The 17,602-nt window shown below is 57.3% G+C and overlaps 3 protein-coding genes across 4 annotated transcripts in view; 1 reads left to right on the top strand and 2 right to left on the bottom strand.

Moving 5' to 3' along the window:
• Nucleotides 1–345: 345 nt before the first annotated feature.
• Nucleotides 346–2,980, bottom strand: KRTCAP2 (keratinocyte associated protein 2). Its single transcript, XM_040230414.1, is given in 6 exon segments — nucleotides 346–498; nucleotides 735–801; nucleotides 2,193–2,256; nucleotides 2,396–2,550; nucleotides 2,886–2,929; nucleotides 2,931–2,980. Coding segments are annotated over 6 exon segments (486 nt in total). The 5' UTR covers nucleotides 2,966–2,980; the 3' UTR covers nucleotides 346–377.
• Nucleotides 2,981–3,599: 619 nt separating this feature from the next.
• On the top strand, nucleotides 3,600–14,095 carry TRIM46 (tripartite motif containing 46). 2 transcript variants are annotated; one of them, XM_040230354.1, is made up of 10 exons: nucleotides 3,600–3,701; nucleotides 5,107–5,368; nucleotides 5,599–5,942; nucleotides 6,592–6,735; nucleotides 6,851–6,946; nucleotides 7,642–7,895; nucleotides 8,385–8,506; nucleotides 9,425–9,727; nucleotides 10,795–11,092; nucleotides 12,128–14,095. In XM_040230354.1, the coding sequence occupies exons 1-10, from the start codon at nucleotides 3,639–3,641 to the stop codon at nucleotides 12,519–12,521; spliced, it is 2,280 nt and encodes a 759-aa protein (XP_040086288.1). In that variant the 5' UTR covers nucleotides 3,600–3,638; the 3' UTR covers nucleotides 12,522–14,095. The 2 variants fall into 2 exon arrangements, with proteins under 2 accessions (XP_040086288.1, XP_040086287.1); XM_040230353.1 differs by lacking the exon at nucleotides 3,600–3,701 and adding an exon at nucleotides 3,714–4,318.
• Nucleotides 14,096–14,950: 855 nt separating this feature from the next.
• The window catches only part of MUC1 (mucin 1, cell surface associated), a 4,620-nt gene continuing 1,968 nt past the window's right edge, over nucleotides 14,951–17,602 (bottom strand). Inside the window, 6 exon segments of the mRNA XM_040230385.1 lie at nucleotides 14,951–15,324; nucleotides 16,233–16,382; nucleotides 16,463–16,584; nucleotides 16,733–16,863; nucleotides 16,980–17,035; nucleotides 17,148–17,602. The exon segment at nucleotides 17,148–17,602 is cut by the window's right edge and continues 7 nt beyond it. Of these exon segments, the coding sequence (XP_040086319.1) occupies nucleotides 15,256–15,324; nucleotides 16,233–16,382; nucleotides 16,463–16,584; nucleotides 16,733–16,863; nucleotides 16,980–17,035; nucleotides 17,148–17,602 (983 nt within the window). The 3' untranslated portion in view covers nucleotides 14,951–15,255.

Genomic DNA, 17,602 nt, shown 5'->3' with positions numbered 1-17,602 from the left:
AGTCTCTCCTCCCTTTACTCCTGTTTCAAGATCTATTCCAGCTCCGATGAGCAGGGCTTCCTGCACTGCAGTCTTCACCTCTTTTCCCAAAGGGCAAGACTGCAGATCATTCTCACGCTTTTCTTCCATGAGACTCTTACACAAGCATACGCCACTCCAGCTCCTGGCAAAGTGCCTGGCACTGACGGTACTCAATAAACAGTTGGTAAAATGAACCTTGGAGGAAGGAAAGCTCCTCCATCCCCAAGGACTGAAGGCAGCAGGCGCCCATCTGCCCCAGCATTCTGCACACACCCATGTACACTCAGGGGCAGGAGAGGCCTACAGCGTATCACAGCTCAGAGCTACAAAGAATCAACTTTATTAGACATTCAGGGTCAATTTCTCTTTTTGCCCTTGCCCGTAATCTTGGCTGGTATGAGGACTGGAGCTGTCGCCTGGTACAGAGTGGAAGAGATCTTGTTGATGTAGTACAGACCAACCATGGAGAAGATGAAGCTACAGGGTGAAGAAAAACAGTCATGGCATTAGTGGGCATGCTGCTAGCCTGGTGCCTCCTACAGCAGACACCAGCATGAGGGAAAGAATCTAGGCTCAGGTTTAGGAAAATGGGGAAGGGGACAGGAGGGAGAACAGAGCGGGAGGGAGGTATGGGGAAGTCTGGAACCATCACAGGAGGGTCAAGTGCCAAAGGGCAGGATGCTACACCCCTTATCCAGCTGTCAGGCACTTACCAAGTAGTGACACAGACTCTGTGGATGAGCCCTGATGCAAAGAGAGCCAACAGGAGGCAGAGGAGAACTGGGGAGGCAAAAGGTGACAAGGAGGGTGGTGGTCAGAATGGAAACACCAGGCATTCATATGTAGGGTCTAGGGGAAATCTGGGGCTCTCCAAATCTTGGGGGACCTGCTTAGAGAGGTAAGACATGACAGCAGGGGGACATCAGATGGCCTTATCGATACCCAGGACATGGAAGTACCAGATGCATTCTCATTTCCAGCTCTGCCCCAAGTATCACCTAACTTTCCTATCCTGGCTTGCCTCCATAAAAGGAAAAATGACAGCAGAGTCTGCAGGGTAAGGCTTGCTTGCATTTGAGGAAGAGGGTCACAGCCTTTTCAACAGAAGCCGGCCAAAGGGGATCAATTCACTAAACTGGCTGGCTAGTGCTGGAACTGAGGGCCTCACTCCCTGGACATAAAGTGGAGAGTAGAGTGTCTGGACACACACACCCATGGGGGCAGAAAAGGGTCTCCAGACAGCTAGAGTAGGACTGGAGAGAAGGTGGGAGGGCAGATACCAAGGGCAATCCCACCTGCCCAGCTGAGGAGGGCAGGTGAAGAAGGCCAAGCAGCTTGCCCCATGACAGAGGCTTCTTTCAGAAGCAAATGAAGACAATACACACAAAAAGAAAACCCAACAGAGAGATGTTCTGAAGCTGCTGTATGGAAGGAGCTCTGGAAGCCTGCAGAGGGGCCAGGCGAAGAGGGCAAGAGGTAAGGAGGGTGAAGAAATGAGGGCACAGTGACAGGTGAAGGCTTCCCAGGAGATGGCATCTGCTATCAATTTGGGGCATGTGGCATCCTTAGGTGATCTGGCCTTGATGCCTAATTTGCTTTATGAACTTAATTCTCCATACGTAACTAAATCATCAATTCTTGATTACATGAGCAATAACAAGGATCCTTTCAAATGGAAAACAATCTAACAGTTACTCTACTCTGGTGAGGATTCCTGCTGACACAGAAAGCTGGTGTATCTAATACTTTAGGCTCTTCACAATCATCTCAAACAAATACAATTCACTAGTATTGGGTCCATGTCACCTTGGAACCCTTCAATGAATTTGGCCATTCTTTTTCTGGTGGAAATAAAGAACACCCTCCTTGGATATATTCATTACAGGCCCAGACCTGCCTATTCCCTCAAACCTTCCCCGGAAACTGGCCAGAAAGTAAATTAAATGAGTTTCTTGCTTTCAGAAGCCCTTTCTCCTAGCTCCAATTCCAGGAGTAAAAAGTACTGTATCCAAAAGTATCATCTGTTTTCAGACAGTCTTAGTACACATGGTTCCTCCTCCTCAACAACCTTTACTGTCTAAGCACCTGGGGGTTCAGCACAGTGTTGGAGAAGATTAAAGGTGAGGGTTACAAGAAAGGGTTCAAATACTCAACCTCCAATTTTCACTTACTCTCAGGGAAGATCTTTGCTTGGAATCCTTTGCCAAAGACCAGATTCTCCAGATTATTGAAGGCCTGGGTTGAGGGAGTTAAGGCGTCGGTCGTGCCATGGGGGCTGAGATGTGTGGGTTAACGGGAAGGGTGCAAGCCTGCGTGACCCTCCACCCTTCCTACCCTCAAACAACTCTGCTCACTCCCCCGGCAGAGAGGATACAGTGAGAGAGAAGACGAAAAGGCCGGAACCAAGCAGGCCGCCCTGGATGGTGAGCCACTCGGTGGAGGCCAGCTGGCGACTGTACATCTGCATCCCAGCGAAGAGCAGAAGGGACAGGAGGGAGGACAGCGCCAGCGACGTGCCTGTACCCACCACTGGAGCGGGGGAGAGGAGAGAGTCAGGCCCAGCCCTCCCCGCAGGAGCCGCAGGCAGATTCAGCAGGCCCGGGAGTTCGAGAGCCCGATCACTTCCAGGCACTCCGGGGACTGCAGCCACCCTCCCCAACTCCCCACACCTCGCGGCGACCCCCCAGGAATTCCTCACCTCTGGACGCCCCGAACCCTCCCGCCCCGTGGAAATGTCCATCGCCTGGAACCCAGGACACGTCAGCTCTGTGGGGAGAGGACCAGGAAAGCTGGTCCGCCCAACTCCGACCCCCACTAGTCCGCCCGGCTTGGGGGAGTAGAGGGAATCCGGTTGGTCCCGTTACCCATCATGCCCTGCCCTTGGGTCCAATCCGTGCTTCTGTCCAGGAGGCGAGCCGAACCGGGGACGATTGGCTGTGCGCATGCGTCAGGCTCTAACGTGGCCTTGTTTCTCCCCTACGCCTTCCTCTTTCTCCCCCTCAGAGCCTGAATGCAGCGCCCTCTTCCTGCAGGGAGGAAATATTGCGTCCAGGAGCATCCTTGGCCACCACCCTGGCTCCCGGCGCTTCCCCGCACCCAGAGCATCTGCTGCCTCTCGGTGCAAGCTGCACTTAACTCTTCAAGTCACCGGGCCCGTGGACTGCTTCTGTCTTCTTTGTCAATTATGTCAGCCTGTTCTTCAAAACTAACCCCCCCATGAACACTGCCTTGATATCTTCCGTGGACTCTTGCCCAAACCAAAATCTAATCCTTCCATCCTGGAGTCTATCTTTCTCTAAAACTATCCCTCTGCTTTCTATGAGTAAGATTAGAAGCCAATGAAGAATTTGAACATAAGAAATGGCTCCCCCTCAAATACCATTCCACGTTACCTAACTACTGCCCCACTACCCGACCGCCTTCTGAAAACCACGTGGGGAAAACTCTTTCCCACCTCCTACCTTGACGGGCGCTGTTAGATGCTGGTCCCTGGAGCATGCGCAGTGACATCTCACCCTCACCCCTCCCCACATCCCCACCCGGCTCCTGCATTAAGCCCGGGGTTCGCAGCTGCAGCCGGGATCGGGCACGCGGGGGCGGGCGGGCATGCTAGGGCCATGGCTGAGGGTGAGGATATGCAGGCCTTCACTTCTATCATGGATGCACTGGTCCGCATCAGTGTGAGTTAAGGTGGGGTCGAGGGGAAGGGGAGGGGGAGCATAGGGGTCTGGGGCAGGCCGGGATCTCGAGCATGTGGGGGTCCCGCAAGATGCTGGGATATAGCCAGGGTGTTGTCGATGGCAGAAAGGACTGGGAGGATCGGGATGCAGGTATGAGAGGGTAATCCCGGGGGCAGCCCGGAGGTGAATGCCGTGAAGGCGTCCATCTGCTAGGGTGTAAGGAACATGGAGCTGCCTGGATACAGCGGGTGGCTTGGGGTAGCCTCCAGGCGTGCACCGAGGTTGGGGTTGCAGGGCAACGGGGCTATGCTATGAGGAAGGGGCGTGAGTGAGATTGGGTATTTTCCAAGAAAACTGAGAACAGGTCGGGGGCAAGGAAGGAGCCGCACCACGGTGCAGTTCCCAAATTGGACCCCTTCACGAGACCCCACCCCACCGCACCCCCACTCAGGGCTGCCTCCGAGCCTGCGGTTGTCATGGCAACCCGTGCCCGGCTCTCCCAGGGGCGGTGCCAACCCTGCTCCCCCCCACCACTTCCTTCCCCCTCCCTCCCTGTCCCTCCCTCCTTTGTGTCAGCTGCGCCCCTGACCGGGATGGCTGCGAAGAGAGGGACCAAGGTGAGGTGTGGGGGTGGGGCATAGCCTGAGGACCCCCGCCACCGAAAAAGGGAGGGGTACTTCCGGTGGGGAGGGGGCAAATAGGCGGCGCGCCCGTTTCTACCCTACCTTGGGAGGGGTTGCGACAGGCCGGGTAATGCCTGGGGTGGTAGCAGGAGAGCCGGATGGTGGGGGGCAAAATGGTATGGGTTAGGAGGAGCCAGATGGGTTAGTGGTGGGCAATGGAGGCGAAGGCAGCTGCAGGCCCGAGCCACCGCAGGAGGACAGACAGGGTGAGCAGGAGGATGGAGAGAGCCTGGTTATAAGGAGAAGTCACGCGGGGGAGGAGGGGAATGGGGATGCCAGAGAAAAGGCGGGGGGGGGGGGGGGGCGGGTGGTGGGGGGCCTCTGCACAGAGCTGCAGAATGGGCGGTGTCCTTGAGAGATGTGCCTGGGGCAGGCTGCCGGGAGATGGGGGGATGGGGGCAAAGGCCAGGTGAGAGGGCTGTAGGTCCGGCTGAGACTAGGACAGGGGGTGGGGCTTGAGACTGGGGGAGACCTGAGCTCCAGCCATCTCTCCTCCTTAGGTATGTAGCTCTGCAGGAGGGAAGCATGCTGGAGACAGGGAGTTGGAAGGCCTGTGAACCAGGACAAGGCTGATGCTGGAGAAAAATCCATAGCTTGTCGGGTCCCTTGTAGTTTTTCTTCCTCATTTCCAAGAACCCTTGGGTCTTTAAATGTAGTTGAGGTGCCTGTTGAGATATACCCAGGCGTCCAAGCTCTGATCCAACCTCCTGGTCCCTCCACAGACGAGCATGAAGAACATGGAGAAGGAACTGCTGTGCCCAGTGTGTCAAGAAATGTATAAGCAGCCACTGGTGCTGCCCTGTACCCACAGCGTGTGCCAGGCCTGTGCCCGGGAGGTCCTGGGCCAGCAGGGCTACATAGGCCATGGTGGGGACCCCAGCTCCGAGCCCACTTCTCCTGCCTCCACCCCATCCACCCGAAGCCCTCGCCTCTCCCGCAGAACTCTCCCCAAACCAGACCGCTTGGATCGGCTGCTTAAGTCAGGTGGGGCTGGCACCCATGGGGTTGGGATGGGGATGCTGGGATGTCCATCAGGAAGATGGAAGGGGTCCATTCCTGACCAGGGGCCCCTGTCTGTTTTTCAAGGGGTACTGCCCATCCAGGCTCTGCTAAGAGCTGAGCTCTGGCACAATGAAAATTCTTTAATTGAACAGACTTCCCCCACCCTGAGCCAGCTGTGATTTTCACCTCCCTACTTCCTGGCCCATCCACAGGCTTTGGCACATACCCCGGGCGGAAGCGAGGTGCTCTGCACCCTCAGGTGATCATGTTCCCGTGCCCAGCCTGCCAGGGTGATGTGGAGCTGGGGGAGCGGGGCTTGGCAGGGCTTTTCCGGAACCTGACCCTGGAGCGTGTGGTGGAGCGGTACCGCCAGAGTGTGAGTGTGGGTGGCGCCATCCTGTGCCAGCTGTGCAAGCCCCCGCCACTAGAGGCCACCAAGGGCTGTACCGAGTGCCGCGCCACCTTCTGCAACGAGTGCTTCAAGCTCTTCCATCCCTGGGGCACCCAGAAGGCCCAGCATGAACCTACCCTGCCCACCCTCTCCTTTCGCCCCAAGGTGAGCCAGCCTTTGCAGGGCCTGGGAAGGGGGGTAGGGCATGGTGGTGCTGGGTGGGAAGGCATGCCCGGCACTGTGGGCTTCCAAAAGGAGGTGGCCACAGGGTTGCCATTGCCAAACTCCTTTTTCTATAACAATAAAGGCACTGAACAAACCTCTGAACATCTTTGAGCCTCCCTCTCATCTGCTGAATGAGGCTTGTAGTATATCTGCCCTGCAATCTCCATACCTGCAGGGTTGATGGGAGGATCCTTGAGATAATGTTTGTGAAAGTTATTTAAATACACTGAAAAGGTCTGTCACGTATTCATTCATTGAACAAATATTTATCAAGTACGTGTGTGCCTGGTGCTATCCCAGGTGTTGGGGCTAGAGCTGTAAACAAGATAGACATGGCTAATTATTAACCATTATTGTTATTACCACATGTAGAGGAAGGGAGGAGCAAGGCTAATAGCTGGCGGTTTGCAGGAAAAGCTCTCCTTGATTGCCAGGGCATACCAGCAGGTGGCACCATGGAGCACCGCGTCTGAACTCCCCTCCACCAGCTTGGGTCCGGCCCAGGGGAGGACGGGCAGGGAACTGCCCTGTGGTAGGTCAGCACCCTTACACACACCATTGGCTATTTCCTTGCTGTTTCTGTCCCTAGGGACTAATGTGCCCAGATCACAAGGAAGAGGTGACCCATTACTGCAAGACGTGCCAACGACTGGTGTGCCAGCTCTGCCGTGTGCGGCGCACCCACAGCGGCCACAAAATCACGCCAGTGGTCAGTGCCTACCAGGCCCTCAAGGTGAGAACCCTGCCTCATTCAACGCCAGGACTGCCCACACCCACACCCGCTCACATCTGCACTACTGGCTTCCTCAGGGCCAGGTGTGATGCCCACCTCTTTCTTTTCCCCTCAGGACAAGCTGACAAAGAGCCTGACATACATCCTGGGAAACCAGGACACAGTGCAGACCCAGATCTGTGAGCTGGAGGAGACCGTGAGGCACACGGAGGTGAGGGAGGGCACGGAGGTGGGCCCTGGGCCCTGCCTGGCAGTGGGAGCAGGAAGGGGGTAGAGGTGGGTACAGCCCAATCTCCTGGCTGCAAACTCAGGAAGCCCGTGTGGGGTCCGTGGATGTGTCAAGGCTCTGGTTAAACTAGGCTGTCAGAAACAGCAGTGTCCCAGGCCAGGCGGTACCCAAGGCTACAGTGGAGACAGGGTGTCTATCACCCTGGAGAGGGAGAGCTTGAAGCCCCAGGGATGGAGCTCAGATGCCCTCAGGCTCAGTTGCCTGCTGGGGATGGCACACATCCTTGGACCAAGGAGGATGAGGCGATGGCTCTGATACCTTTTGCCAGATTGCTTGAATCAGCTGGAGTGGGGAAGGGCGATAAGGATGGCACAGATGCTGGTGGACGTTAGTGCGGTCCAGGTGCATATTAGTGTAGCCATGGCCTCTTTTATTTGGGGGAGTCCTCAAGGAGTCAGGACCATGGTGTGGGCCTCCAGGAAGATTAACACAAATGGTCAGGATTTGAGCCTATGTGGGTGTACAGGAGACCGTGGAGCTGCGAGCCTGGTCCCATTTGAATGGGTAGGTAGGATTTCCCCCGATCCTTTGTGATCCTAGCCATGGTGTGGTGCCCTAGGAGGCTGGAGCAGATGCAGCCTTCAAGAAGGAGGCAGTCAATGTTGCTCTCTGGACAGGTGAGTGGTCAGCAAGCCAAGGAGGAGGTGTCCCAGCTGGTGCGGGGCCTGGGGGCTGTGCTGGAGGAGAAGCGGGCGTCACTGCTTCAGGCCATTGAGGAGTGTCAGCAAGAACGGCTGGCCCGTCTCAGCGCCCAGATCCAGGAGCACCGGAGCCTGCTGGACGGCTCAGGTCTGGTGGGCTACGCTCAGGAGGTTCTTAAAGAAACAGACCAGCCTTGCTTTGTGCAAGCAGCCAAACAACTGCACAACAGGTACTCAGAGGGCAGGGCCCAGGGTCACAGGCTCCTGCAGGGTAGGGGCATCGTGGGTGTAGCCCATGTATCAGGCAGTGTCGAGAGTCTTGCCCGGCGGAGAGCTGGGCTCTGAGGACTTTTCACCAGGCCAAATGGATACCAGCTCTTGCCCAAAGGGACAGGGAAGAGACCCATAGCCGATACCAAGGCTCTAGGGCCAGACACGGCAGAATCAAGGGGATGGGCAGTGGCCCAGACAGCAGTGCCTGACCCTTGGTGGTGTTGGTCGCTCCGTCCTGTCCGACTCTTTGTGACACCACAGACTGTAGCCTGCCAGATTCCTCTGTCCTTGGGATTCTCTAGGCAAGAATACTGGAGTGGCTTGCCATTCCCTTCTCCAGAGGATCTTCCCGACCCAGGGATGGAACCCAGGTCTTCTGCATTGCGGGCAGATTCTTTACCGTCTGAGCTACAGGGAAGTCTGACCCTTGCCTGCCCCCATCCCAGGATTGCCCGAGCCACAGAGGCCCTCCAGACATTCCGGCCAGCTGCCAGCTCCTCCTTCCGCCATTGCCAGCTGGATGTGGGGCGTGAGATGAAGCTGCTGACAGAGCTAAATTTCCTGCGAGGTGAGGAGATGGCCAGGCCCCATGTCCAATTAGAGCCTTCCTCCCTTCCTCCCCAGCAGCGGGCCCGGGGGGCAGTGCCCACCAGGGAACTAACTCCCAGGCCTCCCGCCCGGCCTGGCCAGCCGTCCTGCCCACCTAGCCCACCCGGCCACCCCGTCCCACCGCGCTCAGCGCTGCTTCTCCCTCTCTTTGTTTGTAGGCTGTGGCCACCGCGGACTCTGCTCCGGAGCACCCCAGGCAAGTCAGCGGCCCTGCCCTGGGGGTCCTGCCCCCTCTGCCAGGTCCCCTGCCCTGCCCTGCCACTCCCACGCAGCCTGGCTCCCCACCCATGGCTTCCTTCTCTTTCCTGCCCTAACCAGACCGCCTCCACTATCCTCTTCCCTGACCCTTAATCCTTGCCTTTCTGACTTTTTGTCCTTATGACCTTTGCCCTCCAGGCTTTCCTTCTCTCCCCCCCCCCCCCCCGACCCCTCCTGTGCCATCAAGCTTGGGCTGGCCCTCCGCCCCCATTTTCTGCCTTGCTGCCTCTCCTCGCATCTGTCTCCCATGCAGTTTCCTCTTCCCATTCAGCGCCCTCTTGCCTGGGTGGGCTCCAGTGGCCGTTACCTGCCTTTCCCTGGGGCTCCTCTGTATTCATAGACTAAAAAGGGTCGTAGAAAGAAAGGACAACACGTGATCTCATACCTTCATTTGACAGAGAAGGAAACTGAGGCCCAGATCGAGGGAGTGGCAGCCCAGGACTGGCATCAGGCCACCTGCCTCTCCTTTTCCCGCGCCCAGGGCCCAGATAGGCATCTTCCCAGATCCCTCTCACTCGCACTCACCCCCCCGGCTCCCGCTGCTTTCCCTTTTCCCGCCCACCCTCCACACCATGCCCATGGCCAGGCCGTGACTGACCCCCGCTGTCTCTTCCAACAGTGCCCGAGGCTCCGGTCATCGACACCCAGCGCACCTTTGCCTACGACCAGATCTTCCTCTGCTGGCGGCTGCCCCCCCACTCACCACCTGCCTGGCACTACACTATTGAGTTCCGACGCACCGATGTGCCGGCCCAGCCAGGCCCCACCCGCTGGCAGCGGCGGGAGGAGGTGAGGGGTACCAGTGCCCTGCTGGAGAACCCAGACACGGGCTCTGTGTATGTGCTGCGTGTCCGCGGCTGCAACAAGGCCGGCTACGGCGAGTACAGCGAGGACGTGCACCTGCACACTCCGCCCGCGCCCGGTGAGTGGGCCCTGGGTGCCTGGGACCCAGGCACGGACAGCTGCTGCTGGGCGGGCCCCATAGAGACAGCATAATACAGTGGGTCATCCTCACTAGCTCTGGAGCCAGACTGCCTGGGTTCAAATCCCAGCTCTGCCTTTTGCCAGTTGTGTGGCTTTGGGTGAGTTATTCACCCTCTCTGAACCTGCAATTCCTCCTCTGTAGGTATAGTAACAACACCTACCCCATAGCCTTGTTGTGAGAATTAAATGACTTGCTAATGTGTAAAGTCTTAGCCGAGAATTTGAGCTGGTGGCTCAGAGGTTAAAGCATCTGCCTACAATACAGGAGACCTGGGTTCGATCCCTCGGTTGGGAAGATCCCCTGGAGAAGGAAATGGCAACCCACTCCAGTATTCTTGCCTGGAGATTCCCATGGACTGAGGAGCCTGGTGGGCTACAGTCCATGGGGTCACAAAGAGTCGGACACGACTGAGCGACTTCACTTCCACTTTTCAAGGGCTCAACAGGGCTTCCCTGGTGCCTCAGGTAAAGAATATGCCTGCAATGCAGGAGACCTGGGTTGGGAAGACTTCCTGGAGGAGGGTGTGGCAACACACTCCAGTATTTTTGCCTGGAGGATCCCATGGACTGAGGAGCCTGGAGGGCTATAGTCAATGGGGTCACAAAGAGTCAGACACAACTGAGCGACTAAGCACAGCACAACACCAGGGCTCAATAAATGTTAGTCAAGTGACTCTCAAGAAAATAGCGGAGGCTCTGGAGTATAGGCATAATAGAGGAGGCAGCCAGAGAGTCAGCTAGGTCCGGGAGACTGGTTTCCATGCCCACTAGCCATCACTGAAACTCTTCCTGGGGTCCCATGCCCACTTGGGATGCCCTTTCTTCTTCCCTTATGCTCCCCACTCCAGCTTTCCAGGCCCTGTTCCCGAGAGTCCCCTGCCATCCCTTGGCAACTTGTTCCGTGTTCTGAAATCTCCCAGTGTCTCGTGCTGACACCTCGAGGTCCCCCGTGCCAGTGTTTGTCCCTGAAGTCCTTCCTTCTGTCTCAACCCTCCCCTACTCCAGTCCTGCACTTCTTCCTGGATGGCCGCTGGGGCACAAGCCGGGAGCGGCTGGCCATCAGCAAGGACCAGCGAGCGGTGAGGAGTGTGCCAGGGCTGCCCCTGCTGCTGGCTGCCGAGCGGCTGCTGACGGGCTGCCATCTGAGCGTGGACGTGGTCCTGGGCGATGTGGCTGTGACCCAGGGCCGCAGCTACTGGGCCTGCGCCGTAGACCCAGCCTCCTACTTGGTCAAGGTGGGCGTCGGGCTGGAGAGCAAGCTTCAGGAAAGCTTCCAGGGTGCCCCCGACGTGATCAGCCCCAGGTCAGGCCCCTCTGGGAGGTATAGGGTTCTGGGGATCTGGGTGGGGGAGCTGGGAACACATGAGGCTGACGAGGGGACCACACACTTGCTGGGATGGAGCTGGAAGGAAATCAGGAGGAAGTAACATGAGCCAGGCTGGAGGCACTGTGGTCAGAAATGTGGGCTCCGTGAAAGCGTTTTGGAGGTTGATCTTTGGAGTGATTGGGGAAAGGGGCAGTAGAAAAGGAAGCCATCTCCACTCCCCGCCATCTGTCACTCAGGCTAACACACCATCTCACCAAGTCTCCGTGCCCTTTCTCCCTCACACCCCTTTGGCAACATCTTTTCACCACAAAGCTTTTTCTCTCCAGTACTGCCTTCCCCCACACCTTGTCTCAGCCTCCTCAAAATCTTCCCTTAAACTTTCCATCTCCATACCCTCTCATCTCCAGCATCCTCTTTTTCAGCCACCCACACATGCTCTTCCTCCCCCTCAACACTCTATCCCTCAATACCCCATTTCTTCAGAAGCTGCTTCTCTTCGACATCAGTCCCCTCCTAAACGTGTGATCCCCAACCTGCGTCCCTGCAACATCCTTCATCTAAGACACTGACCCGCCCTCATCTCTCTCCCAGCATCCCCCTTCCCAGCATGTTTTCTCTGCTCCCGCCTCTCCCCACCGCGAACCCCTCATCCTTCCAAGATTCTCTAACCCTCAAAACTCTCTCCCAGCATGATATCCCAGTGCCATTTTCTTCGCCACTTGCCTGCATTGGAGGCACTGCCTTTATCCAGTGTGCCTGAGCGATACCCTGTCTCTCCTCCCCTTCCCCCACCCCTCTGGCCAGTGTGCTTGCCTTTCCCCAGTCTCACCAAACCAAACCCCCAGCCCTACGTTATAACGCCCGTCTCTTCAATGTGTTCTCTTCTCAATGCCCCCAAATCAATCCTTGGAACTGCTTGCTCCCCGACATTCCATTCTCCCAACATCTCAGCCCTTGGGTACCATCTACCCCACCCCCCGACATTCTTCTACCCAACATGCATTCCTGCAGGTACGACCCGGACAGTGGGCACGACAGTGGTGCCGAGGACGCCACCGTGGAGGCGTCGCCACCCTTCGCTTTCCTGACCATCGGCATGGGCAAGATCCTGCTGGGGGCTGGGGCCAGCGCGAATGCGGGGCTGACAGGGAGGGATGGCCCGGCGGCCAGCTGCACAGTGCCCCTGCCGCCCCGCCTGGGCATCTGCCTGGACTACGAGCGGGGTCGCGTTTCCTTCTTGGATGCTGTGTCCTTCCGAGGGCTCCTGGAGTGCCCCCTGGACTGCTCGGGACCTGTGTGCCCTGCCTTTTGCTTCATCGGGGGTGGCGCAGTGCAGCTACAGGAGCCCGTGGGCACTAAGCCCGAGAGGAAGGTCACCATTGGGGGCTTCGCCAAGCTGGACTGACCCTCCCGGGCTCCTGCTGGGCCCTGGCCCTCCACGCCTCCTGAAGCCGGGTCATCTCTCTGGCAGCTTCTCCCTCAAGCTCTTCCTCCCACGTGGTCCTGTCCCTTCCCCTATCTGTGTCTTCCCAGGGCCTTTCTTAACCAAGGGATTTTCCTCTGCTCACCTCTCTGGATGTCCCCCATTCTCCCTATTCCCTGTTAATCCAGGTTCCCACACCCACCACGTCTCTGCCCCATGCCCTGCCCTTGGCATCTTGCCCAAATCATGGAGAGAGCCCCTGCCCCACCCCTGCCCTGTGCTCCTCCCCAGGCTGATTGGGAGGGAAGGCACCCGGAACACTGGGCATGTCCCCCAGCTCTGCCCTCCGCCCTGCCAAGCTCCCTGCCCCATCCATGCTGAACTGCAGCCTTGGGGCAGAGAGGCTTTTTGGCTGGACAGTGCCCAGGCACTCTTTGGTGAGGGAAAGGGACCCTCTCATCCTGCTTTATTTATTTGGGTCCCTGTACCCCCAGCCGCATGCCTTTTATCCCCCTCTTCTCCCCCTTGCATGCTTTAACCTGTCCCGCACCCATGCCAACGTGCCAAGTCTCCCTTGGGGTCCCAGCTGAGGTTGAGTGTCCCCACTGGGTTGGGCCTGGCAAGGCCTCTGGTGCCTGCTGCTGCCCCCCTGCGGTGAGCACTGCTAGGCCTGTGCCAAGCAACAGCTGTTATTTTCATGGTTTATAAACAATAAACTGTGATGCCAGGCCTTCCTGTGATGTCTGCCTTCCCAGAGCCCATTCCTCTTAGCTTCTGTGCTGGATGTGGCAGGGCAAGGGGATGGAGGGTTCCCTGCTATTTCTCAGAGCAGGGGTGCGCGATGGAGCTGGTGCCTGCGAGAAGGAGGTCCCCAAGCCCTGTGCTCTCCAGTCTTCTGTCAGACCTGTGCCCAGCTCAGGTCCAAACTGACCATGGCCGCCAGAGGGCACATCGCTCTGGTGGCTGCTTGCATTGGATGCCCACCCTCCCACCACCACCACCCCACCCCCATGGGGCGTCTGGGCGGAGCCCTGCAGGAATGCGACTTTGGGTGCCCAAAGAGAGCAGGGGCTCCTGGCACAAGGCCTTTCTGTGTTCCCCCATTTCTTGGATTATAGGAAACAGCCTTCATTCAGCCTCCATGACCTTCCCTGAGTTCCAAGGGGCAGATTCAAGCAATTGTTAATTAGGGAAAGGAGGGAATGGGAGACCAGAGAGAAACAAACAGTCGAGAACAGTCTTGAGCAACACCCTGTTTCCCCATCAATGGATATTCACAATATCTTTGAACTGTTTTGTAGAAACAGATATCCCTTGCAGGTGGGAAAAGTTAAAGATATATGTAGACCCCAGAGCAGCTGGTCCTGAAGGTCGATGATGCTGAATTCCAGTTACCTCACAACCAACCCATCAGAAAAATGTCCATGAGCTGATCATGTGCTCTTTGAGCAATTACTGTAAATCTTCTCCAATTTGGGGCATATGGTTTTGAGGGCATTTGCCCACTGTGGCCGCCTTCACCTGGCAACACAATAAAGCTATTCTTTTCTACTTCACCTAAAACTCTGTCTCAGAGATTTGATTCAGTCCCAGTGTACAGAGAAGATGAGCTTTTGGCCTCAGTGCGTCAGTCAGGGAGTGTGTGCGTGCTCAGTCACGTTTGACTCTCTGTGACCCCAAGGACTGTAGCCCGCCAGGCTCCTCCGTCCATAGAATTTCCCAGGCAAGAATACTGGAGTGGGTTGCCATTTCCTTCTCCAGGGGATCTTCCCAACCCAGGGATCGAACCTGAGTCTTGTATCTCCTACACTGGCAGGCCGGTTCTTTACCACCGAGCCATCTGGGAAGTCTTTGACATCAGAACCAGAACTATTTCCCCACCCCTGGGGCACTAGGTAGTAGACCCCAGAGCCAGTAGGCAGGTGGGGCAGTCTGGCACCAGGCCCTGGATCTGACACGGACCTTATCGTGGTCCTGTTGACTCTGCTGCCTTAGGACTTACTTCACACCCAGACAGCTAAGAATAGAGCCGCCTGAGGGCACCATGCCAAGGGGAGAGGAGGGCGCAGGAGTGAAATCCAGGCCCGGGGATAGGGGCGAGCCCGGGGATAGGGGCGAGCCCGGCTCTCGGGCGGGCAGAGCTGGGTCACGCTGGCTGCTGGAGCCTCAGGCTTTTGTTTCCTCCTTCCTCGTGCGCTGCTGGCCATGCAGGACAGGCGATAGGAGTCCGTCTGCCTGCACTCCAATGCTATCTCCTCTCCAGCCTCCTGCTTCTCAAATGAACCCTGCTCCTCTGGCCTTCTTCTCTTCCCCTCCTCTCCCAGAGGTCTCTTCCAGACCCCCTCGCCCCTCGCCACACACACACATTTTGACTGCCCCTCACGCATCCACAAGTCACAGACAACAGATCAGAAGCTGGTAGTGGGTGCGGAGGAGGCCCGCGTTTTATTCAGCAATGTTCACGTTCCCACTCCCATTTCCAAGCACTCCAGCCAGTCTTCCTGGGAGCCGCTGCCTCCGGCATGTCCCCAGGGGTTCAGGTGGGCTTCACCAGGGCTAAGATGGTTTAGGGGACTTGATGGGTCCTGTGAGGGAGGCTGAGAGCAGCCCACCTTGAATGCCCAGCTCACTAGCCCAGAACAGAGTTGGGGGCGGGGAGTGAAGAATTCCAGGGAGGCAGCCAGTACTGGCTGGACTCTCAGCAGACAACGTGTCCCTACAAGTTGGCGGAAGTGGCTGCCAGGTTTGTATAAGAAAGGTTGCTGCCACCGTTGCCTGCAGAAACCTAGGTAGGGGCAGAAGAGATCCGGGATGAGCGGCAGAGGCTTTCCTGGGACAACCTTCCTCCCTGGGGTCCCTGGATGGCACCCCAGGATGGGGTGAATGGTCCAGGAGCCTGACTAGCTTTCAAAGGGTTAATCTGGAGAGAGCACCTGCTGGTCACCACCACCAGCCAGATGACTGTAAACAGGGCCACTCCCCCTCCTCCCCCTGCTCCGGTTAGGTTCACTCCCTCTCCTTGGCTCTCAGCACCCCCTGCTTTCCCCTCCTGCCACTTTCTCCCTCCATTCTCTGCTCCTCCAGCCCAAGGAGGTGTACACGTTTCTGCAAAACTGGAAGAAGGAAGTCCCCAGGCAGAGGAAAAGTCAGGAAAAGGAAACTCTCCCTTCCCCCACTTGGAGTGGCCTTTCAGCCCCAGATGGCAAAGTAATTATTTACTAGGTCACGGAGGGAGGGAAAGGCAGAAAGAAGGAAGAGGGGATCTGTGCCTCTCCACCTTGCACCCAGGCTCACCTGGCTTGGTGAGACTTCTTTCCCAGTTCAGAGACCCCCTTCCCACCAGCCTTTCCCAATCTACCCTCTATTCTTAGGAGACAAGCTGGGACAAGGTGCTCCTTCCATGAAGGGTTCCCCTGGGTGCAGTGCCCCATTCATGCCACCTCTGGGCATCCCAGTTTAGTTGAGCTGTGAATGCTCTTCTGGGGGTGCTGGTTGAGGGGGGCACACCCTCCTGAGGTCCCCCTTCTTCCCTAAGCTTTTCCCACAGAACCCCTCTGACCTCCACCCCAGCCTTGTCAGTCACTGCTTATCTCATGTCACCTCTTCTAAGCTCTCTGGGTCTTCCCAGTACCCTTTTAGAACCACTGCCCAGACAAAGCCCTTTCGCCCCACCGCCGACCCTGCCTCCCTCACCTCCTCATAGGGGCTCCGTTTGGTACTGCCAGGGGGCACAAAGCGCCCATGGGTGTGGTAGGCGGAGTACTCGCTCATAGGATGGTAGGCATCTAGGGTTGGAAAGATGTCCAGCTGCTCACATTTCCTTCGTCCGCACTGACACACAGCCTGGGGAGACAGGAGGTTATGGGGGCGCGCGGCTCCTTCCAGCAGGGGGGCTCTGTCAGGGCTGGGGCCTGGGCACTCACCAGGGCAATGAGATAGATGATGGCCAGCGCAACCAGAACGCAGACCAGCACCAGCAGGGCTATGCCCCAGCCAGGCACCCCAGACGCAGACGGGGCAGAGGGAGGGAACTGGGCATCGCGCACTGAAAGGGAGGCAGTGGTCAGAGCAGTCTGCCAAAGGAGGTGGCTCTCCCCCTACCAGCTCCAAGAGAAAAAGCAGGGACCCAGATGCCGGAGACAGAGGGTCCCAGGCAGGGTGGTGCTGGCTGGCAGCTGGGGGAGTGGACTCACCACTAACTCCACTGATGGTCAGGTTATAACTGGCTGCGTGTGCTTCAAGCTGATCGAACTGTGCCTTCACCAGCTCGGCAGTGGTACCCTCTCGGAAGGCCAGAGTTAAGTCTACCACCACAGATCCTGGCCTGGTTACAAAGAAATGGGGAACTCAGCCATGGGTCCCAGTTTCTGGGTCAGTACACCCTCCCCACAGTCATGACAACATCCACCAGTCCCACAGAGTCCACACCCAGAACTGTACCTGAACTTGATCTCTGAGAGGCCCAGAAAATCCCTCGGTTTATAAATCTGCAAAATCTGGGGTGAGAGGAAAAGGACCAAGATTTGGTGCAAGTGCCTCAAAGAGTTCTGAAGGCTGCTTCGGGGGTGGGGGGTAGGGGTGCATGTTAGAGGAAAGGCAGTTACTCACCAAATCCGAAATGCTTCTCTGCAGCTTCTGATAGTAGCTGGTTTGGGGATTTTCCAGGGAAGAGTTAAACTGGAGGTTTGTAATGCGAAAAGACAGGAAGAAAAGAGAGACCTGAACAGACAACTGCTGAGAAGTCTTAGGATTGGAGGAGGTGGAAAGTGCTATGCTAGGGCTAGTGCTGTTGGCAGCTGTCCTGGTACTGTGGCTGGCAGCAGTGGGAGCAGTTTCAGAGCTGGGGACTGAGGATGGAGTGCCCTTGCTGACTGGGGTCACAGTAGCCCTGGATGAGGTGCCCTCGTGTGCTGAAGTGACCATGGAGCTTGACGTAGAGCTGGTGGTCACGGACGAGGTGTCACTGCTGGTTGGGGATGAGGCGGCGTGCTGACCTGGAGAGGCAGCCGGGCTTGAGGCAGGGCCGCCGGTCGGAGCCGAGGCGCCGTCGGGGCCTGGAGAGG

The sequence above is a fragment of the Oryx dammah genome, unplaced genomic scaffold, assembly GCF_014754425.2.
Source record: "Oryx dammah isolate SB20612 unplaced genomic scaffold, SCBI_Odam_1.1 HiC_scaffold_28, whole genome shotgun sequence".
Taxonomy (NCBI): Eukaryota; Metazoa; Chordata; class Mammalia; order Artiodactyla; family Bovidae; genus Oryx; species Oryx dammah.
This window is presented reverse-complemented; position numbering and strand designations above follow the sequence as displayed.

What these genes read in the sequence shown, in the direction of transcription:
- TRIM46 (XM_040230353.1), top strand. Translation starts at nt 4,178, where the DNA reads ATGGCAACCCGTGCCCGGCTCTCCCAGGGGCGGTGCCAACCCTGCTCC. An exon ending in CCCTCTCCTTTCGCCCCAAG is followed by an intron (nt 5,943 to 6,591) that starts GTGAGCCAGCCT and finishes TTCTGTCCCTAG; the next exon opens with GGACTAATGTGCCCAGATCA. An exon ending in GCACACTCCGCCCGCGCCCG is followed by an intron (nt 9,728 to 10,794) that starts GTGAGTGGGCCC and finishes CCCCTACTCCAG; the next exon opens with TCCTGCACTTCTTCCTGGAT.